The sequence below is a fragment of the Lampetra fluviatilis genome, chromosome 7 (genome assembly GCF_964198595.1).
Source record: "Lampetra fluviatilis chromosome 7, kcLamFluv1.1, whole genome shotgun sequence".
NCBI classification, from domain to species: Eukaryota; Metazoa; Chordata; class Hyperoartia; order Petromyzontiformes; family Petromyzontidae; genus Lampetra; species Lampetra fluviatilis.
In genome coordinates, this window is record NC_136281.1 from 17,105,960 (window position 1) to 17,133,158 (window position 27,199).

The 27,199-nt window shown below is 51.2% G+C and overlaps 3 protein-coding genes across 6 annotated transcripts in view; 2 read left to right on the top strand and 1 right to left on the bottom strand.

Moving 5' to 3' along the window:
- LOC144933662 (mitogen-activated protein kinase kinase kinase kinase 5-like) overlaps window positions 1-16,986 on the top strand; it is a 60,046-nt gene extending 43,060 nt beyond the window's left edge. For all 3 annotated transcript variants that reach the window (XM_078858707.1, XM_078858708.1, XM_078858709.1), the window contains 13 exons: window positions 472-510; window positions 1,553-1,637; window positions 2,208-2,287; window positions 2,430-2,490; window positions 3,069-3,159; window positions 3,736-3,794; window positions 4,667-4,773; window positions 5,669-5,834; window positions 6,453-6,521; window positions 7,762-7,854; window positions 7,987-8,057; window positions 8,895-8,950; window positions 9,365-16,986. In XM_078858707.1, coding sequence (XP_078714833.1) covers window positions 472-510; window positions 1,553-1,637; window positions 2,208-2,287; window positions 2,430-2,490; window positions 3,069-3,159; window positions 3,736-3,794; window positions 4,667-4,773; window positions 5,669-5,834; window positions 6,453-6,521; window positions 7,762-7,854; window positions 7,987-8,057; window positions 8,895-8,950; window positions 9,365-9,452 — 1,065 coding nt within the window. In that variant the 3' untranslated portion in view covers window positions 9,453-16,986. The remainder of the gene's footprint in view (window positions 1-471; window positions 511-1,552; window positions 1,638-2,207; window positions 2,288-2,429; window positions 2,491-3,068; window positions 3,160-3,735; window positions 3,795-4,666; window positions 4,774-5,668; window positions 5,835-6,452; window positions 6,522-7,761; window positions 7,855-7,986; window positions 8,058-8,894; window positions 8,951-9,364) is intronic.
- Window positions 16,987-17,190: 204 nt separating this feature from the next.
- Window positions 17,191-23,602, bottom strand: LOC144933672 (retinol dehydrogenase 13-like). Of its 2 annotated transcripts, none has more exons than XM_078858731.1 (7): window positions 23,403-23,602; window positions 21,712-21,830; window positions 21,076-21,231; window positions 20,356-20,460; window positions 19,151-19,363; window positions 18,649-18,750; window positions 17,191-18,096 (listed from the first exon to the last, which is right to left on the bottom strand). In XM_078858731.1, the coding sequence occupies exons 1-7, from the start codon at window positions 23,465-23,467 to the stop codon at window positions 17,930-17,932; spliced, it is 927 nt and encodes a 308-aa protein (XP_078714857.1). In that variant the 5' UTR covers window positions 23,468-23,602; the 3' UTR covers window positions 17,191-17,929. The 2 variants fall into 2 exon arrangements, with proteins under 2 accessions (XP_078714857.1, XP_078714855.1); XM_078858729.1 differs by having other exon boundaries at window positions 17,191-18,143.
- Window positions 23,603-25,779: 2,177 nt separating this feature from the next.
- SOS1 (SOS Ras/Rac guanine nucleotide exchange factor 1) overlaps window positions 25,780-27,199 on the top strand; it is a 38,608-nt gene continuing 37,188 nt past the window's right edge. The window contains exon 1 of the mRNA XM_078858706.1: window positions 25,780-27,169. Coding sequence (XP_078714832.1) covers window positions 27,092-27,169 — 78 coding nt within the window. The 5' untranslated portion in view covers window positions 25,780-27,091. The remainder of the gene's footprint in view (window positions 27,170-27,199) is intronic.

A 27,199-nucleotide genomic window follows, 5' to 3' on the forward strand; every position in this document is an offset into this window, starting at 1 on the left:
TGAGAGTGGATGGCACTTGGATGAGCGACTACGCTTAATAGGCTGTGGCGTTACGTTGTGGTCAGTGCAGCAACATCCACTCTTCACTGTACTTACTTGCTTCCACATCTATGGTCAAATAACCCTCACGACCTGCATGGCGTGAAGAAGCCCTCGTCTAGCAGTGGACTGACAAAGGGCCGTATGTGAGCAGTTTAGTCTCCTTCACATGTATATGTGTGTGTGTGTTGAACTTCTTTCGCACCGTAGATAGCCCACCATGCTAATCTGTATTCGAACACCACTAGCTGCTCTTCCCATTGCTTCCTTAAAGTCCAGCTCTCTGAACTATAACTCCCAACCCATCCATTTAGTTTATTTGGCCCTTCTTTGTCTTCGGATTTGTCTATTGTAATTGTAGCAGCGAAGAATTATTTAAAATGCGTGTTACAATAACAAGGTGTTTCATTGTGTTCGTCACGCGCTGTGCAGAGCTGGTGTAACGGACTTCCTCCGACTCCCAAGGTTCACGTGAGTAGCTCCACGTTTCATTTGATTTCACCATTCACTGGCCGGAATGTTCCATCGCGTGACGGTGAGAGGTGGCGATGGCTTAGGCAGGCCTTCATCCAGCAGTGGATTGATCGCGGCTGATGATGATGATTTTTTTTCTATCTGCATGAGGCACCTAGTGTCGCGGAATTCCTGGACATTACCATTATTACATCGTTTAAAGCTTTACAGGGGGAATACAAATTAAGATTAAAAAAATATTCATGTTCTTTGTCGAGAAAAGTCTCACTTAGTCTCAAGACTTGTTTAATGAATTATAATTAATTATTAGACACGTGCTTCCATGCAAACACGATCAACGTCTGAATATCAACGTCTGCATACATTTTAACCAATTAATTGTTACATTTCATCATGGGCCATGTTCTCTCCACTGCTGTCTGGATGCCTCATGCCGTCGCCATCCGTCACGGTCCTGCAATGCAGTAATCGATCTCACCGCTGCACATTGAGTGAATCCCATCGCTTCATCTCAGCGTCGGGCATCTTCTCGGACACGTCCCCACCTCTGGCTGCCATGCCGCCACCAATGCCAAGCTTTGGCCTAAGCGATGGGTTATCTCCCAGCCCAATTACATATACAGTACAGTATTAACGGTCACTATCATGTCTCTGATATTTATGTTCTGTTGTGCATGTTTGGCTTTCTTTCTCAACGGAATTCTCAGCACGCATCTCTCCACGATTGTTTTCAGCTTTGCGTTACATTTTCTTTGTCAGTCTTAAAGTTTCCCATCCCTGTTCATAGCGAGTAATAGCACTCATTAAAAACGTGCTTCTGCCAGCACACCGGCATTTTGCTTTTCGTTATCAAGTTCAGCTTTCCAAAAGGACTTCGGACTGCTCTCGTCTCGGTCTACCTTCGATATCCGCCCCAGAACTACGCACGCTTGGATGCGTTTTTTTAAGCTGTGTGCTGTGCCCGTCCGACAGACGTCTCCGTTTGTTGAGTGTGAATCGTCACGTGCACCCCCCCCCACCCACCGCCGCCGTCTTGCAGATGGGCGCCTGCTTCTCCAAGGTGTTCAACGGGTGTCCCCTCCGCATCAGCTGCGCCACCTCCTGGGTGCACCCCGACACCAGAGGTGATGCCTCGCCCGTTAGAAATCTGCTTGCAGGGGTGCGACGCGTGAGCTAAGACCGTTTTGCTAAGTTACGCTAAATCGGGTGGCTTGTGGTGCGGGGGGGGGGGGCAACGTGGCTGGCCTGCAGGGGGCACTGTAGCAACGTTGACGGTTGTGCTGTGAATCCGAGCACTCGGCGGCGATGCTGCCTGCCTTCACGAACCCACACTGACCAACGTGGTGAAGTATGGACGGGTGATCCGCACAGCGTTGGGGGAGGCCCTCGTCCAGCAGTGGATTGACAAAGGGCTGTACAGTACATACATTCCTCGATGGGGTGCAGTGGTGGCACGGTGGTTTGCATAGCGCGTTATGAAATCTGTAATCTTGGTTAGATTCCTGGCCACGGCTAACATCACGTGGTGTCCGAATTGGTTCTGGGCCCCCCCTTCACCAACCCACACTGACCATCGTGGTGAACTATGGTCGAACAGCCCCGTTGCCGTTCACTTGTTGCCCCACGGTGCGTGCGTGTGTACATACTTGTGTGCGTGCGTGCATGCCGTGTGCTGGCACCCTTGTCTCCTGCAGACCAGCACATCATAATCGGCGCCGAGGAAGGCATCTACACCCTCAACCTCAACGAGTTGCACGAGGCTACAATGGAGCAGGTGAGAATAAGGTAGAGCGGGTGCGGTGGCTGCTCACAGGCGCGGTGACTGTGGACCAGGTGAGGCTACTATTTGCTTCCTTCCTCAGCACCAGATCTCTTGCAGTCCATTTGGCTAACTGGCGGATCCTTGTCCCCTGCAGCTCTACCCACGGCGCTGCACCTGGCTCTACGTGTTCAACAACGTGCTCATGGCCATAACCGGTACGGCCGCCAGAGCAGCCCTCGCTCCCCCCAGCGCCGCCATCGCGTGGGCAGACAATAGGGCGAGGGGCACAGGGTGAGGGGTGAGGGGCACGGTGAGGGGCATGGTGATGGATGAGGGGCAAGGGGCACGGTGAGGTGAGGGGTGAGGGGCACGGTGTGGGGTGAGGGGCACGGTGTGGGGCACTGCATCTTTCCCCCACCATAGGAATGAGGAATTTTCACTGCTTGTTCATGGCTGTAAACAGGAGATGACTACCACCTCAATCCGCATTTTTAGCAGGAAATCGCTTGAGGGTGAATTAATATTGTGCTTAGAAAGAGAATCAATATGCTGTGTATGTAGTAACACGGATGAATGGAAAGATTGTAATTTACACCACTGGCTCCTGGCCACCGACTGAGGTGAAGGCTGCCCGTTGCTAATTTGCATTGATAAATGCTGTGACCCGATTTAATATGGAATTTAGTTGGAAATGAATATGTTTCTTATACAAATATGAGAAGAACATACATAATCTGTGCTGGCAGAGATGTGAGCGAACGTGCGCGCGTGCGTGTGTTCCGTGCTGCGCCAGGCAAGGCGGGCACGCTCTACTCGCACGCGCTCCTGGGCCTGTTTGAGCAGGCGCGGCGTGAGCAGAAGCTGCCCGACCGCATCCTGCCAAGGTGCGTGTGTGTGCGCGTACACGCACGTTTACACGGGACAAAAACCCTCCCATAGCATTCACCGGCAACCGGGGCGAGTGTTGTTTGCGAGTAGCACCTACAAAAGCCAATGCGGCACAAGGGGGGGTGGTGTGGAAAGTACCAAGCCCGGCCATCATTGTCTTCCCGGTGCTCATGTTTACACACAGCATCAGATACTTACTTAAGGCTGAGTCGACCGAGGGGAGGACCAGGACTGATTCTGATATTCTTCATTTATGTTGGCCATCAGTGGGAGGGAAGGAACTCGTGTTGCCGGCTTCGTGGTGCAGTGCGTTAACCACTACACTACTGCTCCCCACAGAGGCGCACGCACGTGGACTGATGTGCACGCAATTAACACGCGCACATGTGTAAACACATGCGTAAGCATGCACACATGAACGTTCATATGCGCACACATAGACCCATACGCACACATGAACACAGGCAGACAAATATCTGGCATCCCCTACGTGTGCCATCTCCGATGGTGACGTGCACGCCATCATCTGGCTGCTGTCTCTGTTTATCTCGACGTGTGTTGTGTTGTGGTAGGAGGTTCATGGTCTCCACCAAGATCCCCAACAGCAAGGGATGCTACCGGTGCTGTGTGGGTAAGGCATCTCTTCCTCCTCTCGTTATTTCATTGTTTTCAACTCGGAGGCTTCGTTGGGCTGAGCACCAATTCTTTGGTAAGATTGGACCAATTCCCTTGCAAAGCAGCGTGGATATCCCACCACCGGCTCAGGGCACCATCTGGACACATTGAACTTTTAATAACGGTGTCTTGTGTTCTCAGAGGCGGCACGGGTATCTTGGGGATCAGAGTACTGAGCCGGCACTGCTGAGGTTCTGGGGTCAAGTCTAGGTTGCTACCCACGGTTAAATCGGGTTCTCAAGTGTTCCAATTTAATGGTCTTGGCCTGGTCCCCGATAAGTCCACAAAAAAACACGCGATTTTAGATTTGGTGTTTTACTTCAATTTGGTAAAATTCCAGCCCTGACAATCATGTTTTGCAAATGGTGAGAGTGCAGCCCCCCCCCAACCTTGTAGATGCTCGAGGTCACGTGACAGCATCTCTGAAGTAGTTCTGTAAAGTCGCCTTACGCAGGCCGTTCTATAAAAACAGGGGCGATGTTTATCTTCGTGAGCGTTCCGAATGGATAATTTATCTCGTGGTGCTGATTGAGGAACAAAGAAAAAAATTACACCACGTCCTTTAGGCAAAGATGACCGAGAGTGTTCTTGTATTTTCTTACGCACTCATTTGCGCATGTGCATGTGTGGGTGTCGCCCCCTCTAACATCCCACCAGGGAGACAAAGGCGTTCGGGCGCGGTGCTCGCCACCCACCCCCTCGTGTGCCGTGCTGGCCTTCATAGGTGCTGCTCACTAACAGCACTTGCCCCAAAAGTCTGTAAAGGCCACACGGGAGAATTTTTGTTTTCTTGTGTGTGTGTCGCCCTGTCTGGCCCGTTGCCTGCAGTGCGGAACCCGTACACGGGCTGCAAGTACCTGTGTGCGGCGCTACACACGGGCGTGCTGCTGCTGCTGCAGTGGTACGAGCCGCTCATGAAGTTCATGCTCATCAAGGTGGGCGATGACTCCCGCGCGCGGCGCCCCGTCGCTCGCCCTCGCTGCAGATTCCCCCGTCACAAGCCGCTTTAATGAATCAGAATATTTATATTTATTGGAGGAGGAATCCGAAGAGTTGTGAAGCTAAGTTTCACACATTTCCAGGAGGGGCATGGGGCCAGAACGTTATAACAACACACAGTGGAAAGTGTAGGAAAGGTAAACAAATCACTTAAAAAATATTTGGTATGGCCCACTAAGGTATTAGCTTTTTTTTTAGAAGCAACCTGGCCAGAAATGATAGCTCAACGAAGTGGCTTATCATGTGGAAATGTATAGCAGCAAAACAATATCAATAATCTAAACGTCTGACCAAACTGCCCGGAAATACGCTCGATCTTGTCAGATCCCGGAAGCTAAGTGAGTTTGAGGCTGGATAGTGCTTGCATGGGTGACCACTGTGCATCACGGGTGTGATAGGGCTTGTGGGGGCCTACGTGGTGAGCAGCATAGGGCACTGCAGCAAAGTCCATTTTTGTAGTGTGATGCTACTCCCTCTCATCTGAGCTCCCCACCATCAGCAACCCACAATGACCGGCGTGGTGAAGTATGGTCAAACACCCTCACCCAATGACTGACACAGCATGGGGACGCCTTTATCCAATAGTTGATTGATAAATGTCTTTAGAGTATGTTAGGAAGCTAGCGAATGTGGTATTTGTATGTATGTACGTTGAACTGCTTTTGCACCATACGTAGCCAATTGGAGGTGCGGGGGAAGGACAACAAACTAAACACAAAAAGCAGTTCTCAAGAAATTAGTTTTCAGGTGCAGCTGTTGCATTTGGACGCGGCACTAACCCACGTTCACGTCGCACTGTACCTTCCCCGTTGATGGTGGCGCCCTGAGCAGCACGTGGATGCGCCCCTACGCAGCCCGCTGGTGCTCTTCGAGATGCTGGTGATGCCGGAGCAGGAGTACCCGCTGGCGTGCGTGGGGCTGGCGTCGAGCTCCCAGCCGGACCAGGTCGTCTCGTTCCACGCCATCGACCTCAACACGGGCGCCTGCAGCCAAGCTGGTCCTACACGCGCACACGCAGAGACAAAGATCACCCGTATAGCCTCTAACACACTGTTGGGACAAGTGCTGTTAGCGAGCACTTATGAAGGCCTTCATAAGTGCGTGCTAACAACACTGCCCCAATAACACTGTTAAGGCTGCATGGGGGGTCTGTAGTGGTGATGGTTGACACATCAGTTCATTAATTCAGCTGTATTCCTATGCTTATGATACGCGTATCAAAGTGTGCACGTTAAAATCGGTTATTGTACGCTCATGTTACATTTAGGCTCATGAAGCAAACAAAACTGAAATTAGATGAGAAACTGTATAAACGGGATGGTAAAATTGAAACCACAAATTGTGACAATTCTGAATCAGTAGGCAGGCAAGGAGGCAAGGGGTGATGAATCATTGCATGCCAAGCTGTCTTGCTGGTGGTTGTGCTGCTGGTGTTCTTAATACTGTTGCTGCTGCTGTGGAGGTCCTGGTTATGTTACTGGTTTGATGCTCGTGATAACAATGATGCTGCTGCTGCCGGTGAAATTTATATTGCTGCTGGTGGTGGTGTCACCGGTGGTCTTGATGCTTCTGCCGCTGGCCTCGTGACGCCGCTGGTGTGGCCGTCTCTCCGCAGGGGGACACCCGCTGGAGGCCGTCTACGTGAACCAGCTGGAGAGGGACAGCGTGCTCGTGTGCTTTGACAGTGCGTGCGGCGCCACCGTCTGCACGAACTTGGCACACTCATACACTCCCAACACTTCTCTTGCTTAATAATAATGATTATATTGACAAAGCACCTTTTTATTAAAGAACTTAAAGCGTTGTACACGACACAGCAACTTTGAATACATCGTGGGATACTTCCTATACTCCAGCACTTATTATTTTGATCATCAATTATTATTTACCAAGGAGGGTCTCAGAGAGTCTCACAGTATTTTTGTGCAGGAGGGTTCCTGCCAAGTTTTCACAGCAGGGGGCGACGATTGCTGTGTTTCCCAATCAAACAATTTGCGATTCTAGATTTTAAGTTTTCGTGACTGCAAGGATTCATACTCTTTGTTTTTTTTTGGTAAAGTCACACCGCTTAAGCGGTTGTGCTTTCGCTAAGTTGTCCCCACCTGAAGAAGGACGCTTGTGTTGCGCCCAAAACGTCGTGATTTAATTTATTTTAATTTTTTACCTACGTGACTTTACCGAAACAATTTGCGAGTGATTTTTCACATTTGGAGCCTGACGCTGGCACGCGGTGGCCTCCCCTTCTTCGAATGACGTAGCGGGATATTTAATGGCCACTGTGAGGCGGACGCCGCCTGTTTTAGAGTCACGGCAAACGTCTGCATCTCGCGGCCAAAGCGCCGCCACCGGGGAACCACGCCGCCAAACTCACGGCTCGGCTTAGGGGGAGGCAGCCATTGCGTTGGCAGCACAGCAAGTGGGTTCGTGCGCCCATCTTTGTGCACCTTTAATGTTATCCCCGTGTGTGAGATGTATCCGCACTTGCAATGTTTCCTCTCCCAAGCAACGCGCTCTATAAACATTAATTGGCAAACATACCAATGCGGGGCACTCTTGAAAAATGGTGAGGAGATTCAGTTAATAAATTAAGTTTTACTCCCAAACGTATCGTGTTTGTGCCGTCGTACGTAACTAGGCACACATGCAGCAGCCCTCCGTGAACTCGCTGCTGGTCGAGGGCTTGCCCCATATCGTGCGGGTCGTGGCGGCCCTTTGACCATACTTCCTCACGATTGAGCTCACTTCACACACGAGAACCCAACTTAACCACGGACGAGTGACGCGGATGCAAACCCAGTGTGTCGGTGGACATGGATAATGATACTTGTCCAAGGCCAGCGACACAGAGAGCTGAGCTAGTTTGAGCATGTTGCAGAATCATATTCACTTTCAAATTAATTAATTGTTGAACATTTTATTTTTAGAGAGCGTGAAGATAGTGAATCTTCAGGGCAAGTTGAAGTCCAGCAAGAAGCTGGCCTCTGAGCTGTTCTTCGACTTCCAGATCGAGTCTATCGGTAAGCTACGTCCTTATTGCTAATGATGATAGCAGCTCGTGGTCATTGCAATGCCTTCGAAGGTGAAAGTCCGGAGACAGCACATTGAGAGCGGCCTTCCGTCTGTCTGTACCGTCCGTGGTGTGGCTGCAGTGTGCCTGCAGGACAGCGTGCTGGCATTCTGGAAGCACGGCATGCAGGGACGCAGCTTCCGATCCAACGAGGCGAGTGTAGCATGCACGCTCTCCCGGCAGTCACACGCCCGTCTCACTCCAGCTGCTCGCTGCTACCACTGCTGCTTCTTCACCCGAGTCCACACCTGAGCGATCGGTCACTTGACACTTAGTTGCACCGACCATATCACTTACACATGGACGTCTCTGCAACCAGTTGTGAGCAGTTGCGCACAACTGGTTGTTGTCAGTAGAAACAGACTCCACTCTGAAGCATCGATCTGCTAAAGAGACTTGTGTAACAACGTATATCACCACACGTGCACACTTGCGAACTTTGATAGGTTGTTACAATCCTGAATGCGCTGTTTAAATTCCTTGTTGCACAACTGCTCGCCCAGATGTAGACAGAGCGGTTGGAAGTGATCATTCATTTCCGAGATTTCGAGAGTCTGCTGGTCGCACAACCATTGACCAGGTTTTAGTTCTTCGCAGCTACTTCACTCGCGATCTCCCCTCCTCGGTGAGGGATTTATCTGGGCGCAGCGGCTTCCTCCCATAATAAAAAGCTCTCTGGAAGGATTTGGCCAAACATCAGAAGCGGGGGGGATCGTCTTGTTAACGAGCTTCGTGGCTCAGTCAGGATTTTCTGCGTAAAGGACTGATATTTATAAATACACCGCGCACATGAACATGGGAGAGTTGGACCGGTCTTTGGCCAACCTGCTCATTTCAGTGTTTTTCGGGAGAACGTTTTCTGTCACTGTGCATTTTACTCTTTGACGATGAGGACAGATTTCAAACATCGTGATTCGCATTGAAGTTGGCGATCTCGAGCGAGCACGCGTAACGTTTGGCGTTCTGGGTCTCGCGCGTGTGCGGACGCAGGTCACGCAGGAGATCACGGACCGCTCGCGAGTCTTCCGGCTGCTCGGCTCCGAGAGGTGAGAGCACCGGGCTGTGCCCGAGCCAGGAGAGAGATACGGACGGGACGGAGACGTCGCGTAACGAGAGAGATGTACACGAGACGTAAACATGGCGGTTAGAAAAAGAGGAAAGAGAGAGATAGGCACGATACGGATGGGAGAGTTTGATGTCACCTATCTTTTCCTGTCGTGTAGAAATAGAAATTAAGTCATTGTCCCAACAATATCTGAAGGAATGTGCTTGTGAAATTCACATGTTTGAATGTATGTGTACCTAAATCCCGACTGTGTTATGATGAAGATGATTGCATGGTGATGCTGTGCACGTTCTGTACGTGTGTGCGTGCTCTGCGTGCGTGCGTGTTGTTGCTCGCGAGCACTAAGTGCTCGTGCTCGCCCTGTCTGCTCACACTGGCCTTGTGCGTGGCACAGGGTGGTGGTGCTGGAGAGCCGGCCCACGGACAACCCCTCCGTGCACAGCAACCTCTACATCCTGGCGGGCCACGAGAACAGCTACTGACTTCGCCAACGTCACCCAGCTCATCCATGCCCTGCCCTCATCATCCATGCACCCCAGCGAATGGCACGCCCCGGTCCCCATCCGGCGTGCCACCCATGCCGAACTGTGGGGCGGAGGGCGAGTGGTCACCCGTCGGTACGATGCTGCTGCCGAGACGGACACGCAGCGCCCTTTCTAAGCACGCCAGCTTACTAAAGGCCGGAGCACAGCTCTGGATCCACTCTATCGATTGGAAGACAGATCTCCGGGTCCTTGCGAGTGACCTTTCAAATGCGGGGGCAACCACGTGTTCCGCTGAGGTTCCTTACCGCCAAGAGAGGGAGGGGGTCCTCCTGCAGCAGACACTTTCTTGCTGTGGTTGCAGTCGTCACGCGTATGCCGGGGTATGTTAACTGCCGTGTAGCAACATGGGACGTGGCCAACACAGCTGTGCTGCTGCTCTCTCATGTTTACTGCCTCGCCCTGGCCAGGATTTAACACACGGCTTGCCTGGCCCACGATGCACCGAGTTGTGGACGTGGCTTTGGCTCCGACGCAATCCCTGCCAACGACTCGGTGACCGGCCACGTTCTCTGCTTTTTCTTTTGTTCTGGCGACCATCTCTGTAAGCTGTTCCCTCAAGAATCCGCCACCGACGACGGGAACGGAACAAACCTGCGGAGCCTCGAGGGGCGGCTCCGCGTAGGCGGTGTGTTTTGCGGCGCCCCTGCGGAGAGCGGCGGGGTGGGGGAACGGAGGAGCCGTGCGATGGGACTACGCACGCCTGCTTGTTGCTGCCGGTGTACTCGCCGCAATAACTACGCGCTGTCTGCCGCACGATGGGCGTTAAAGATCCCACGACGTGATTGGTAGGCCATTGCGTACCGGCTTCATTTGCTGATTTTGAAAAATTACTCGCAATTGGAATGTACGTAGTGATCATCGCACCCCCCCCCCCCCCATCGCAAAAAAAAAACTTGGCAGGACCCTCCTGAAAAACAGTGGTGAGACTCAGCGAGGCGTTCCTCAGTTACAAAATAGATGCCCTCGGTTCGATGACCATGGTGGGGGTTTGCGCATGTACAAGATACAATGATTTGCCAGTAGTGCCAGCTACAGCGTCTGTGTACACACGCTAGTGTGTGTGCGTGTGTGTATTCAATGAACTGAGAGTCGGAGCTGCATGCGTGCGCGTGAGAGGCTGTGCGTCTGGTCTTGCGTGCGTGTTTGCGTGAGGTCGCTCACCGCCGCATTGCCACAGAGATGCGTTTGCCACAATAGCTGCCCATCGATCAAAACTCTATGCAACTCCTCGTGGGCCTACCCATCCCACCGTTTCATTCATAGCCACACCTGGAGCGCAAGTTTGAACGGCATCGTCAACATCACCGGCATGCCCATTTAGTTTACGTGATGTTTCCATTTACTTATCGTACCACGAAAACCTTTATAATGTATTGGACGGCTACCCGAAATTCCATTCATCATCATCATACATATCCGCCGTTATCTCTACTCTGCTAGAAAACATACCCAAGATAACCTGACTAAAAAATACCCGTGGACAACCACAACTTGATTGGTTAAGAGAGAGAGGGTGCTTGGGAACGTTAGGGACTTCACACCTATATTTAATTTTGAAATGCGTAACATGTACTGGTATTAACTCTGAACGTGAGAGTGCACGCCTGTGCACGAACGTTACGCTCGGCCTCGTAAAGCTAAACACAGCTGGCTGTGTAAATGCTCTCGGCGTTGACCGTTTACCCGCACAGACAACAGTTCACATCCGAGCTGGGGCCACGACCCACAGGTGGGCCGTGGCCGTCATCGCAGCACGGTTCTTCACGTGCTGTATTATTCCACCTCGTGCACCCATGTGTTGCAAATATGGGTTTCATTTGTCGCAAATGTGCGAGAAAGAGCGAGAGTGGTTTGCTGGAAGGAGACTTCCAAATGCCGTATATATATTCTTGTCGGGCATGCGGAGCCTTTGGGCCGCCCTTGTTGAGCACGCCGCTTGGGTCGTGAGCAGTGGCTGCCCTCGGGGAGCGAGCCCCACGTGTCCTAGAGGCGGCCGTGACTGCTGCCTTGTCAGCTGGTACTGCGTCAGCACATCTCGTGGCTCACGGTGGAGATTGTCGATAACGCAACATGCTTGTGTTCTCAGGCACATCATATGTCAATGTGTTTATTCATAGTTACAGCCACCGATGTATTTGTGCGTTCCTTATATACACGTAACGCTGTACTGTATTGCGCATATATGTACAACGTTTCGCATTGTCATAACGTACATGGGCTTCAGGTATGTCTTCACCAAAAAGGGTGAGGCTTAGGACTTGAAATGAAATGGCATGCATCGTTAAACGCTGTCCTTAACAAAAAATGATTATTTCCCAGAGAAGCGACTGTCCCTTGTCATTGATCGTTACGGTTTGCTTGGTGCAGCTGTAATTGACGATGGCAATGGACCACACCATTGCGCTCTAACAAATCACACTTTGGGGTGGAACTGATCACAAAAGAGATTTAGTGCCTGAGAATCGAACTCTGCATTTTTAAAGGTCGTGCGAGTATGTGTGTTGTGACTCAGTTTTACCCTACAAGCATGTATTCACATGAGCACTTTCACCAGTTCATTTTCATTTATTTTATATTGGAACAAAACATTTCCCAGTAAAAGTCATAATAATTTTCAAACCTGTCAATCCACTGCTGGATGAAGCAACCCATGCCGTATTAGCCATGAGTATTTTGTTGACTATACTTCACCAAGCTAGTCAGCACGGGTTTAGGGATTTATGTAATAGAACATTTTCCAAATTTTACATTGAATGAGGTATTTTTCCTCAATTTTGACCACGGATTTCTATATTTTGACATTAACGTGCAAGTAGGCCAATGGTAAAAATGACGTGAGAATGTGCTGTAACAACATCACGCGTTTTCACTCCGGGGCATACGGGCCGGTATGCTAGCGTGCATCATCACCGTTCATTAGCAAAACCTTGCTTTTTGTTTGTTCAACCCCAACAGATGTCCGCAAGAAATGTAACAAAAAATTCCGGCAATGTTTTCAGCATTTTCAAACGAAACTCGGAAATATTCCGGTGCAATTGTACTGAATAAACGTCTGAAATGCCCCTGTCCACGCGCACAGCGACGCGCCGCCGTCGCCTCTCCGTTCGTCAGCGGTCCCCCCCCCCACCGTCGTTTGACGGCGGTGGGTCGCCAGTGTTGGGACTCGTGACAGCAGCAGTGTTATCGGTGTACGTAGACACTTTTGCATGAATTTATCACCCAATGTGTATTTGGGATTTTAGATTTTAATATCGTACTTTCATGTTTTGTATTTTCAGTGTCAGTTGCCCGACTTATTGTTTACGACGCTCATTATTATTTAGTGTTGTACTTTTTGGCTGCTGTTGTGAAACTGTCGTCGTTTACAATGTGTTTTGTTACCGCTCGGATGACGTAGTCTTACCACGTCAGTAGCCACACACTGCTTGAGGTTGCACGCGATCATAAATGCTCAACACTTTGGGGACCACTTGCGTCACGCCACAGCATCATAACTACTGTCATCACCCAGGAATGCCTGTCCTTAACGCTCGTGACGTCACTCCACATCGACCAGCCCCTCATTAATATTCATGAGCAGGTGACGTCACTCCACATGGGGGGCCGAAGCGCCTCCTCCCCCCTCCTCGGCGTCAACTTACAACCCTCACGACAAAGGCAGAACCCTCACGTCACGCGATCTCCGTAACGCTGTTGAGACATCAAAGTAAAAAGGACGTCACGATGAACAAGGGATTATAACCTTGAAATTAAACAAGTCTGTGTCACCGCGCCCTTACAAATTACACACGAATTGATGCAATGAATATATCACGTCGCGGTCTGCTTTTCGCTTGCAAGTTTCAAATTTACTGCAATACCCCCGTCCTTGGACGGGCAAAAGGCGAGTAGTTGTATTTATTAGCGGTGGAGGATGAACACTCCTTTACCGGAGCCCAATCGTCTGTCCGTCATTTCCTCTGCCGGTTCCCCTGTGAACACCTCTTTGGCGATACCTGTTGAGTACTGATTTTTTTCAGTGAGGTCTGGAGCCCTTCAAATGCCGTACGATTAGCATGTTTGGCTACGTACGGTGCGAAAGAAGTTCGGCATACATACGTACGTGTATCTGTTGAAGCAGCCACCAGAAGTTAGGCAGTATAGCGCAATTAGCTCTTAATGACTCGATTTTCAGATCAAAACTAACACGTTTTCTAAGTGTGGCCAGGTAGAGATGTGTGGGTAGGTGTTAAGTAGGTAGATCGCTAGGTACGTAGCCTTTATTTAAATCGAGTAAGAGTCTGAAGAGATGTTACTTTCGCAAGGGATACCTGGGAAAAGATAGGTGCCATCTGACAATTCAACCCTCCTCACGAATTTACATGATTAGGGGGTCACTCTTCGATTCAAGAACCGATAACTGCTCGGCATTGTTGTGCATATACAATGCAAAGTACATAGTGAGGCTATGCAGACGCATACCACTCCTTTCGATATCACTTTATGTTAAAGACAAAATCTGCGGAGGCCGGAGTAGCGCAGAGCACTCGTCTCTGGCAGCAGAGCCACCCACGAGAATTCCCGAGTGCTGCCGCAGATTTCTACATTTAAAAAACTCTTGGGGCAGGCCGCGTGACCACCCCGCGTAACGCGTTGTCCGTGTGGCGCTCGGCCAAGTGACCCAGGGTTTGGCGGTTCGTGGGGTCAGCAACTTCGGCCACTTCTGTGCAACTGCGCCTGCTGGGTCTCCATGAACCAAATTTTAAATGTTTAAAAAAAAAATATTTTCTGCACTCAAATTGTCTTGATGTAACCCAGGTCGCCCTTGCAGAAGAGGCACATTTTTTTTTGTCTTCGTGGGTTTATTTAATCTCCCGGTTAAATAAAGGATGCTGACTGACATACAATATGTATGATTTGGGGGGACATTATTTGTTATAGGTTATAGTTGTGTATCGTAAGCGGAATAATTTATTTTCTGCGATGAATTGTGCCATGCATACATATAGTGAGAGGTAGGTGTAATGGTACTGGACAAAATGGGTACAAAAACATGGCTCAATTCACTCAAAACCCGTCAACTTGGTAGACGGCCGCGTGCCCACCGCTACGAGCACCCGGGGCAGCTTGAAGCGCAGTGGCAGAAACCCCATACCCGGTGTTACTGGGGGCATGTGCAATATCCACAGCAAAGTGCCTGACACAGAATGAAGCAACTTCAAAAGGGCTCTTAGTTATACCATGCCTCCAAGACGCTTGGAAAGTAAGTTGGTTTGGCACATGAGCAGCACTGCTCTGCATTGTGGTTTTTTTTTATCTCCCATCCTCCAGCCGAGCAACACGTCATAGGTTACACAAAAAGCCACACTCGATGCTTTCACAGAGGCTGCAGGCCAGATCAAACTGTGGACACGCGTGTCCTTTGTTGGGCTTGCGTTGCATTGTGGGGGCCTTTTCCCACAATTCAGTGTGGCCCAAAGGTTTTTGTGCAAAATCTGACATCGTTTTTATATATATATTATACATTCATAGCCTTTGGTCATATTTTAATATAATACATGTCTGTTTCACTTCCCATTTAATAACTTTATTTTTCGTAATATCGGAACAAATATAAACGTACACCTGTAAATGCATTCAAAATACATCACTTTCGAGTAGCGTTCTGCGTGTTTTAGTTGTACTTTACATACGTTTAAAGTGTTATGTTTGTCGTCTTAAACGCTTACCACATCCAAACACGAATGCATTTTCAGGGTTGAAAAGGCCCGTGCTAAATTAGGATGATTAACGTTGCCACTCGGAGATAGTCTGCCCCAGTGCATGGCCACACACCCCCACACTCGGTGCTGCAGTCGTGTTGAGTGTCCCATTCGAGGCGAAGCCACAAACAGAATATGAAAATAATGAGAATCAGGTGGAAATGTTCTTGATTTTTAGGTTTGCATTGCGTATGCAGTAAACTGGTTGGCTTGCTTGTCAGCAGTTGATTGTTAATCATAACATCGTGACTGGTTGGTGAGAGCTCCTTCATTGGATGCCACTTGCACACAACCTTGCACGGTTGACTCGTGTACACTTCAAATTTTAATTGACAGTAACATTACCTTTAACTGTGCGAAACATACCGACTTAAAACAAAGTTGAAACTAAAATCCTGAAGGTACATATAAGGTACATATTAACTGTTCCGGTTGAATAAAACATATTCGGAGGTTGTAGGGCGTGCACGTGTGATACACGCACGGGCGTGTGGTGCTCTTAAAACACATGCACCGAATCACGACGACTTTGCAGACAGTTACAGATTTACATCTCGGATTCAAGTCAGCAATCTACATTGCATCGTGTTGAACAATAATTCTTGGTGGCACTGTAAACCCTTCGCTTTTGTCTGATGGGACTAAAATACTTTGTAACGATGTCATCAAATGCCGTCTGTTGCTGCTGCTACTCATCTGGAACTGAAAAGGCTGGTTGACTACACGTTTTGTTTAATCCTCTTTAGTTACACAAAAAACTGCGCGATTAAAGCCGAAAGAATAAACATCAGTCTGCCGCTCGCCTCTTTGTTAACCGCAGAATTCACCGGGAATCCCCCTCGCGCCGTTCGATCCCCCGCGAGGCTCTGATGGCAGCGAAACCATCGTGCTCTGGGTTCCTCTTTTGGGCGACTTGTGTGACAGCCTCGGTGACCGCACTCCGACCCAGTTGATGGAGAGCCACTTCCTCCAACTTCGTGCCTATACTGTGCCGGTCTCCCTTAGAAAGAGGAGTCCAACTCATGTGATGGCAGAGGGGCAGTATCTGCGGATAGTTGGTGGGGAAAATCAACTGTTACAACCTTTTATATCGGTTCTCAGTTTTATGGTGGAAATCGGTTGTGGTTTTTTGAACGGGTTCAGTTTCTGGCCACAGTGGAAAGTGCAAATTATATGTAAACTTGTTCTGGACATCCCTTATGTTGGCTTGGCCTAAATTGTGTGTTCTGGTGTGGGTTTGGATATAGTCAGCAAAGGTAATGGAGTGTTTGGTGCTGGCCTTACCACCCTCGTATGCCAAGGTGACTTTAATCGGTGCTCGCTAAAAGCGTGTACTCTGGTAGTGTATAGGTGGTACAATGAGATCTCTTCAAGCTCAACCCAAAAAACAAACAGGACGTGTATTCGGATATCGGCTAAGTGTCCTCTGCTGTCCTTTCCAAGTTTGAAGCTTTGATCGTGAGAAGAAAAGAAGTTATGGTCAAGTGCATTAATCACTTCTATATATTGTAATGTCATTGTAGTGACTTCAATAAAATGCTATCAAAAAGTGCCTCACCATAACTTAAAAAAAAATTTCTCTCTCTAAACGAAGCTTCAAACTCATGTCCGAATAGCCTGCAAGAGCCGTTTCTTTTTCGATGGCATCGTCACTTCCCACCGACATTATCTCACTAAACACTTCTCCGCACGAGAGCGTTGAGATTTTCCGTACCGACGATGCTGGAGTGTCGGAGCCAGGCACGACCGTTCACGTGGTGCCACTTTCCATGTAGCTGCGCGCGGCACTGTCGCAACGCTGTTGTGGAAAACCACTCGAGGGTTTGTGCTAAATCACGTCCTGTTTGTGCCCTGTGCAGCGAGCGGCTTGGCCGGGTGCACGCTGGACCGCGTGCAACACCCAGTGCGGTGATGATCATCAGTGACGGCGTCACTCTCGGGCACACGCCTTTATTAACGCAGTGCAATGCACAGTCAAACCAACACCCGTGGGAGAGGGAAGAGGTCCGCGCACCCAAACATTATTTGCGCAAAATATAAAAGTATCTGACATGAGAACCCGTCGCGCCAGGGCGAGTGTCAGTTTGTGTGGTTGTACTTTGTTTATAGTAAATCTTGACTTAAAACTTTCGTGACTGCAGGAATTAATATTCTTGGGTCTTTCGGTGAAGTCAAGTCGATAGGTTTTACCAAAAGACCCAAGAATATGTATTTGTTTATAGTCGGCCACTTGCCCTGGTTGGAAACGTCTCTGATTAAGGCTTCCTTTGAAGCAGTCCGTTGTGTTATTTGACCTAATTATGCACTGTTAGGTGATCGCCAGTGCACCGTGATGTGCCATCAGCAGGCCATGGTGTCACAGGATTACATGCAGGGCTGACTGGCAGCTGTCTCCAGAAAGCACCTCAATCCCATCTCTGCAGCCCCACACTGATGCTTATTGCATTCTCGAGGGGCCTCCCTTATAACTAGTGCTGTCCTACCAGATTGACCCATCATATGGACGAGGCCCAGCCTTCGAAGAGCTTTCAAAGAGGCCATGGGGCACAGTTCACAGCAGCAGCTCGGCCGATCGCCGCAGCCTAGGCACCGTCCTCCGCGGCGGAGCGCTTGGGAGCGCCGGCGCCCTGGCCTTCGTGGCACTCCGATGCTTCCCCCGCGCCACCTTTGCCGCTACCGCCGTGATCGTGAAGACCCACGAGGCGAGCGCTGGCTTCCCAGAGCTGCCGCGCCAGCTCCTCGTCGTTGGCCTTCGTGCCCGGGTCGACTTGCCGCATTCCGTCGAAGTAGCGGCCCGACACGTCCCCAAGCTCCTCGGACACCGCGAGGTTGATGCTGGGCTGAGCGCCAAGCCGAGGGGAGCGCACCGCAAGCCAGAAGAAGGGGCCTGTCACCACGGCACCGCGGGGCAGAGTGACGTGGCTGCACCATTAACGAATCGTCATCATCATCAACGTTATTGCCATCATTTATGTACTTCTGCATTAGAACCATCGGTTAAAGTGACATTAAAATGTTGTTTCGAAAACCATCTTCATTATGTGCCTTGATTCATGTTTATTGAGATATATTGTAATTTTCAATAGCTTTAATTGCTTGTGTTTAATTCAATAACTGATTTTTTGTTATATGTCATGTGAATGTTTAACTCATAGTGGTTTACTTAAATTAGCCTGCGAAGCACTTTGATGTAATTCTGTAGTAGTGCTGTATAATAGCATTACCATCATTATGAATGTGTAAACGAACCCCTCAATGAGGGTAGCCCCTGCTAAATTACAGACAGATTGACAAGTTCACAAAAACAATGTAATCCACCGCAGTCGAGCAACCGCAAGGCATTTGTGCGATTTAATTAGAAACTGACAATCGGTTGCGATATCCGGGCATACCAAGCACGGAGCTGGAGAAGGCTGACTTGTGCATGCCCGTGTGGCGGCCCAGCGACGTGTTGCAGACTCCTGGGTTCACGCTGTTCGCCGTCACCCCCGTGCCTGCACGGCACACACAACGCGGCACACGCGTCGCTGTTGTGTGCGACATGTGCAACTGGGACTGCAACATGGCAAAGCTCGTGCACCTCCCAACAACACCCACATAACTACACATTCTACGGGCAACACACCCACAATACGAAAACAATATCGGATGTGGCACCGTTGGTGGGCCTGAATTCCACATGACCACTGCAGAGACCGGTCACAACAGCCCCTCTTGACTGGCCACAAAAATATACTCAATAATCAGTCCTCCTCAGTGTTCGCGAGCAATTTACGACACAAGGCTCAATGTGCAACCTCGCCTCTTGATGAGGGTTGACGAAGGAATGCGTTGGGTGCGAGCACGCCGAACAGCGTTCTCCGCCGTGTGTGACACCCGAGCGCCAGTGCGCACCTTGCAGCTTCTTGCTGAGCTCCAGCGAGAACAGCACGTTGGCGAGCTTGCTGTCGCAGTACGCCAGCTTGGGGTCATACTTGCGGCGCTCCCAGTTGAGGTCGGAGAGGTCGAGGCATGCGGCCACCTGAGCCAGCGAGGACACGGTGACGACGCGGCTCGGGGCCGACGCACGCAGCTTGTCCAGCAGGAGGTTCGTCAGCAGGAAGTGGCCTGTGGCGGCATTGCCCAAAACCAGACTGTAAAAAATCCCTAATAGACCATCAACAACCCCATCAAACCACCACAACCGCGACCAGATCACTACAATCCTGGGCACCATAACTCTGTTACAAATCCACACTTTACAGCCATCGTCAGTGGCCTTGACGTCAATTGTCGTTATCCATCATTTTAAGATTAAGATCAACACAGGATATGTGTGGAGCCACTGAACCACAACATTTATTAACTTGATGCTGGGCAACTTTGAACTGTCGATAATCAAATTCCTGGCAGGCACAGTTGGTAAATTTAGGGAATTTATAGGCAATTATGCACTACCACAGCATGTTGTCTGCTGCGATGTGAAATTTTGAGACTTGTTTGCAAGCATTGGCCATTGTGTTTAGAGGTAAAACAAAAAAACTGCTTTATTTAGGCTAGAAAGCTGCAAATGAGAATGGAGACAACATTCGCAAGATTTTTTGACAATTGAGTTTTTTTATTTATGGGGGAGGTAATAAAGAGTGTCTAAAGAAATTACACAAATGATCTTTATGACGGTATCCCGGGGTACCAAATAATAAAAAATGGCCGAGGCAATTAAATGTTTTATTTCTGGACACAAATTTTGTCCAGGGGTTTACTTAACTCCGCGACTGGGGTACCAATCAATCCGAAATCATTACTACTCCACGATGTCGAAACGCAGTGAGGACGATTGCGCTGAAACCTTGAACGCTCGCTGTACGCACCGTAGCGGTGCATCGTGCACAGCTCGTCGAGATGAGTCGATTGCCACATCGCCGACCATCAACAGACTAAAAATGACTGCATCACGGACATTAGGCGAGAGCCGGGGTACTGTGGTACCCCGGGGTACCGCCATAAGGTTCATATATTGGGGGCTAACAGTAAAACATGTGTAGGTGTAGGTTGGCAACCTACTTGGCTCTACTGCCAACCACAAGAACCATGCTGCTGTTGCTGCTGCTGCAGCTCACCCAGGTGGTTGACTCCGAACTGCATCTCGAAGCCATCCGCCGTCGTGCTGTGTGGACACCGCATCACGGCCGCGTTGTTGACCAGGATGTGAACGTTTTCCTCGTCTGCGGAGGCGTCGTTACCCACAGTGTTAGTGTAGCAACATGCTGTCCTTTGTCAATCCACTGCTCGACGAAGGCCTCCCGCGCCATGTTGATCATGAGGGCTGTTTTAACATGCTTCTAAACAATGGTTAGTGGGGGTTGGTGAAGGTCAAAGTAATTCACTTCCTCCTCGTGCAAACAAGGTGGAGCCTGCACCGATGATATAATTTACATATTCCTCTGCCCCTGGCATATGAATCGTTTTCTACCATTGGCAACTGTGTAGTTTCTGTTCAAACATTTTTTAAAATATACTTGACATAACAAGTCTAACTGCTGACACCAAGCCTGACTGCTTGTGGGCCTTGTACTTTGGTGTAGACGACAATGTTAAATAATGGAGAGCTTCACGGATTTTGAATCCTTTTTTATGAGAATAATCAGTTCCCGATTGGGTATTTACGCATATGGGAGGAAACTGGAGTGGCATGAGAAAACCCACGCATGCGGGGACAACAGTCTGAAGTCCACACAGGTGTGTTCGCCATCTCCTTACTTTCATGCATCCTCTTAAAAATCCACATTTATCGGGCTGACCGTGACAGGGATTGGAGCGAGCGGTACGGCGTGACGCACCCTGGTTGATGTGCGCCGCGAAGTCTCGCACAGATGCGAGCGAGGCGAGGTCCAGGCGGCGCGCCACCACGCGCGGGTTCAACGTCTCCCCGCGAATCTCCCGCGCCGCATCCTCGCACGCCGCCTCGTCGCGGCACGCCAGGATCACCCTCGCCCCTGCACGCACCGCCAGCACGCACGCCCCCCCCCAAACCAACCCAACACATGTCAACGTATATCCTTGTTTAATATGGGTGCAGTGGTGTAATGTAATTGGCATGAGTCCTCGTCCAAGGAATAAAATGGAAACCCCTGTCCAAGTTCCAATTTCCCCCTTCTTCGTAGCCCTAAGTCACAGATACAGTTACACCGCCTGTGTGGCTGTGAATGCACATCAGTGGAATTATGACTTTAGCAGCAGACTGCAACGTTTACAAGCGTCTGAAACCAGTGAGCAACGAAGCTTGGGTTAGCACCAGCTCGTTCATCCTCTAAATTGTCATGACGACCAGTGTGGCGCAGAGCACACGGCAACTGTGTTGGAGAGCGGTGGGCCGCGACGCGCTGTGACGTGGCGACTGCATCACAACGCCGCACCACGTGCCCATGGCCTGTGGCACGTGGTGTGGCATGGCGCACAAGTGCATGCATCGTGACCTCGGCGTGCCAGGTCGAGCGCCGTCTCCTTGCCGAGCCCCGTGTTAGCCCCGGTGACGATTGCCGTCTTGCCCTGCAGCACGGCCTTACTGCTGCAAAGCCCGCCATGCATGGAGTCCCTGCGCACACGGTGGTGGGTATGTAGTGAGTTCAACTGAGCCGCAGACGTACTCTTGGAGGCAACACCAACACACGGGGTAACTGCCCCTTAACAGAATAGCAACCTATGGTGGTGACCACCAGGGTAACTACACTAATTACGACATAACTAGCTACTACGGACCGGGACCACAGCTCGGGTCCAGGTCCACGTGTTGGAACGTAGAACGCAGACGAAGGTTTCTTCAAGATGAACAACGCCAGGTCCCTCTAAGGGACCCGGCTTATATTCTCTGCGGCGTGGCCGGCTCCGCCCTTGGCCACGCCCACCTTCCAGAATCATCTAGAAGCATCTGGACCCCGACCACGTGACCACCCCTAGCCCCCACCTGGGGCCCCTTTGTAGACTTAACCGGTCACGTGTCCTCTCGGGTCAACCAGAGTGCCATGGCCTCTAATAACCTCATTTCTACAGCCGGCACTCCCACACCCTGTCCTGTAGGGGTTGGCACTGCACGCCCCACCCAGCGCTATCAACCAGCGCTGACCGAGCCCCTCTAGGGCTGGCACTGCTCAGTGACATCCCGCGATGTCACTACAGGACAGGGTGGTGGGCACAGGGTGGTGGGCACAGGGTGGTGGGCACACGGTGGTGGTACACGGTGGTGGCACACGGTGGTGGGCACACGGTGGTGGGCACAAGGTGGTGGCACACGGTGGTGGGCACACGGTGGTGGCACACGGTGGTGGGCACAAGGTGGTGGCACACGGTGGTGGGCACACGGTGGACGAGGACCGGTGAAGGCGTTTTTATCACTGGGATTGCCCAATGAGACCACGGGGCTGAGTTTTACTTTAATTTTACTATCTCCAAAAATATGAACCTATGTTTTTTTAATCTTACCTTGTCCATCCAGGTAATGTCTCAACGGGATATCGCCTGGTTAAATCATTCATTATACTCTTACAATTCGAATTGGTGTCTTGAGACTAACACTGCAAGAGGCTCTGTATCAAGGGGAACCGGTCACCTGGGTAGCTTGAAGAAGACAGTGGGGAGGGGGGTCACACCATGGCCACTTATGAATGCCATGCCGTTCCTCGCCTGGCTTTAGGAGGACATGTTCACGACGTGTTTATGTCACAGCGCGCTGAGCAATGAGTTGCCCGAGGCAGTAAAGCAAATCGGTGACCTATCTGTGAGAAGTGTTAAAGAGTTTTCCTCTCCAATGCGTGGGTTTTTTCCGGTCGATGGTTTCAACATCGGACAGTTGTGTGCGTGTTTTTTTGTTTAAATGCAGTCCTTAAAAATCATCCTATGGGGTAAATTCCTGAGTCCGTAGAGGAAATTCCACATTCTTATGGTGGTGACAAGTTCATCTGAACGATGACCGCTGATGACTTCCCGCAAAGTACAGTGCGGGTGGACTTCTACTCACAACCCACTCACCAGAAAGTCGCGCTAACATCTGCACAAACGTCGCGTGAACCTGTGACTCGATGTGTAGCGAGCAACCTCGTGCGCTAAACTCAACGCCCGGTCCCACCGATACGCAGCGTCACGTTGCGCGTCTCATCACTCGGGTACTCACTTTAGCAGCACAAATCCTCCCACCACGCTTCCCACCAGCGACGCGGGCAACAGGTACCGGTTCATGGTCGGGTGTAATGGTTAACCGGTTAGTTGTGATTCACAGGTTCGTTTACTGTCCACTCATTAAACCCGCAAGCCTCAATCGCCGCCTGTCATTCAAATCACCCGGCGGCCATGTTACGTAGGGAGAAGCGCCAAGTCAGGCAAGAGAGTGACGTCACCAATGTGTTGTTGGGGGAGGTTCCCTACGTAAGATGGCCGCGGTTACGCTGGGGAACATGACGTCAATCACCCAGTCGTCACCCACCCCACTATCGGTGACGTCATTGCACACGAGTCACGTGCGAGTGACCCTGACCTTCCCGTCGGCGTCTACGGGTGGCGGCGCGGGACCCGCCACGGCGATTGTGACGTCGGCGCCGCGGCCATTGTGACGTAGGCGCCGCGGCCACGCCGTACCGCGTGGAACGTCGCAACATCTTACGACGGGTGAATGGAAACTTTGAATGCCGAATAAGAAACAAAAAAATCGTGCGATGTGATAATAATAATTCATCGCTCCATGCGACAGCTGCAGGCATTAGGTTAGCAGGTGCAAGTTGAGCTGATGATTCCGATTATAAAAACCAGCTTTAATCCGTGTGATTTCAAGATCACTGTGTGTGTTGTGATTCGCACAGTTGTGGTTTTGGGTAGGAGCAGAGTTGGAGTGGACTGATGATCCCCATTAAGGGGGCACTATTCACACCAATATAGCGCGTCAGCGTGTTGAAAGAGGCATGCTTGCAACGTATTACTGAGGGGAAACAGTCGTAAGGAAACATCTAAGACTAAAGGTCACCTCTTAAATCACACCCCCCCCCCCCCAAGTTCAAATTCTGTGAACGCAAAACAAGCCGAGAGATCTGAAGGGGAAACCTCGGAGCTGGCCACACTGCTCACAATGGGATACAAACTCGCCAGGTACACACGGGATACAGACTGACGTGGCTTTATTAGACAATCTCATCCAGGTAACATGAACATACCTTGGCCTTTAACACCTCATGGTTCTTCTATTGTGAACATGACCCTCCAAAACAGTGTAAATAAATAATACAGATTCACGCCGTCCTAACAAAATAACAGCCAACAAACGTCTCGCCTCCCTCAAAAGTAACACATAACACGTATTCATGTGACTCATCATCAAAACATAACATCATAATCACCGTGTCGTCTACCACCTTGACATCTTTACAAAAACTCCGCGCGCACAATCTCCTCCCAACGTCTGGCAACCCCCTAATACTGTCACGTAATAAAAGCCGCCACCACCAACGACCACATCATCATCGTCTCACAGATCCCGACCAATCTCCGTCTCCCTCCAAAATAAATAAAATAAATCCCCCTCCTCCCCCTCCACCGCCGCCGTCGTCATCGTCGTCGTCATCCCGCCCGTCGCATGCGCACTGGGCAGGCGGCAGCGGCAGCAGCAGTCGCGAAGCGGGGCCCGGCGGCCGGCGCTGCTGCTGCTCCTCCTCTTGAACCTTGAACCTCTCCATCTGCTGCCAAGCCACAACAGGCATCATCATCATCACCACCACCATCATCACCATCACATCGTGACCATCAACACAGACGTCGCCACAGACGTCGCGGGTCCGGCGAGCCGGGGAGGACCCCGCGGCCTGCGCGCTCGGGGGGCTTCGCGACCTTTGCGCCGCCTCTGGCGCCTCCCGCCTCTCTACGAATTCTTTAAATTCGTTTCTTCGTTCGGGGTTCTTTTTGTCCTTTCCGTGTTTTGGCTTGGGGGTTGTGCGAGCACGACACGAAGCGAGGGGGAGAGGGGGAGACACGCGGCGAAGCAGCCTAGTCGCCTGCCGCCACACGCGGCGTGTTTCTACCGCGGGGATAAGGCGGCGCGCAGCACGAGAGGGCGAAGCGGCGTGAGACAGGAGACAGGGGAGAGAGACTACAGGGGAGAGAGAGACAGGGTAGAGAGACAGGGGAGAGAGACTACAGAGGAGAGAGGGGAGAGACAGACGACAGGGGAGAGAGAGAGACGGGGTAGAGAGGCTGCCAGGGGGGTGGGCGGCGGCGTCGTTCTCGCGCGGGTTTTGCTGCAACACGCGCAGTCTCCGTGGCGTCTGCCGTGCTGCTGCTGCTGCGGTGAACACCTCGCTAGAGGAGGTGGTGGTGGTGGGGTTGTTGGTGGAGTTGGTGGTGTGAGTGTTGGGGTTGGTGGTAGTGGTGGTGGTGTTGGTAGTGGTGGTGGTGTTGGTAGTGGTGGTGGGGTTGGTAGTGGTGGTGGGGTTGTTGGTGGTGGTGTTGGTAGTGGTGGTGGTGTTGGTAGTGGTGGTGGGGTTGGTGGTGGTGGTGGTGTTGGTAGTAGGGTTGGGGGTTGGGGGTTCAGCCTCGCTCGGCCGGGACCGCGGCGAACCCGGAGCAGAACTTGGGAAGTTCCAACGCCACGTTTGGGAATCGGCACTGAAGATTCCATAATTAAACCGCAGTAAACATAACTTTGGGAATTGGCCTTAAGAATACGGCAAGGTACACGAGCTTGAATAATTATCATCGCTGTATTCGAATTCTGGATCTGGATAAAGAATTCGGGAGCCCGTAAATACAAACTCGTCAAAATAAATTGACCTCAGGACTTAGGAACGCGAAGGTTAAAATAATTCTCCCTGAACAAACCCCAATATACATCTACGTTGTTAAACTCAACCTCCAGGTCGAATACATCATCTTGCAGATCCCCCAAGTACAGCTCCGGGTCTGGTTAAACCGAATCGGTGACGACGCCAGACATCAACTTCACGAATCTGGAGCTCACAATCAAGAGTCATTAAAAGTCGAAACGAATTATCCGCAAACCTCACGGGGACCTCAAGCATCGATCCCGCGACACTCCACAACTCCGCCACTGGACTCAGGAGAAGACGTCTCTGCATTTCGACGTTTCGGGACCTGAACCTCGTGCGTCTGTGACCAGCGCCCACGAATCGCCCACGAGGGCCCCCGGTGGAACGCCCGGGGCCATGGAGGTGGTGGCGGAGGGGGGCACGGCCCCGCCACGTGGAGAGGAGGCCGAGGCAGCAGCCGGCACGGTGCGGTAGAGGCACCCCCAGCGCTCGAGACTCGCCCCCATCGCCGGCTCGCAGCCTCTCGGTGTGACGGCGACGTTTGGTTGTCGCCACTCGTCTTGTCGAGAGAGACGGAGAGACGAAGAGAGGTCCCGGAGAAGAGGAAGGAGGTGGCCGGTGGTGGATGTGCCGAGCGAGGTCTCCTCTGCTGTGCGTGGGCCCGCCGTCAGCCTTCCTCGTGTGGTGTTGAAGACACAACCAACAGGCCTCCTGCAACTACAGCAGCAGCAGCAGCACCACTGCTGTCGCCACTGTCGACCTCCACGTGTGTGCGTGCCGGCCAGAGAATCGCCACCAACGCTGCTGGATCTTTACCGTCGGACTAACGCGCTCCATACAGTACAGCACTGTACTACAGCACTGTACTACAGTACACGCCGAGCGCTGGGACGGAGGAGGCAGCGGCAGGGAGAGGCTCTCGCATGTAGAGGCGGGATCAGCCCCGTGTGCCTCGGCGTGTGAGAGTGAGTGAGTGAGAGTGTGTGAGTGAGTGTGTCTCGGTGAGTGAGTGTGAGAGTGTGCTGAGAGAGAGGACGAGGGAGGGAGAGGCACGATGCAGCCAGCCTACGACTTCAGCAGCGACGAGGCGGCCTCGAAATGGCGGGGACTGTTCATCGCGGCCCTGCGCAAGGTGCGGACGCGGCAACACAGCGTCGTGTGA

Bases quoted from the DNA above. Each gene is read 5' to 3' on its own strand.
- LOC144933672 (XM_078858729.1), bottom strand. From the start codon at position 23,467: ATGAACCGGTACCTGTTGCCCGCGTCGCTGGTGGGAAGCGTGGTGGGA. The intron at 21,831-23,402 runs GTGAGTACCCGA...CCGTGTGCGCAG, and splicing joins GGAGGATTTGTGCTGCTAAA to GGACTCCATGCATGGCGGGC. The intron at 21,232-21,711 runs GTCACGATGCAT...CGGTGCGTGCAG, and splicing joins GCTCGACCTGGCACGCCGAG to GGGCGAGGGTGATCCTGGCG.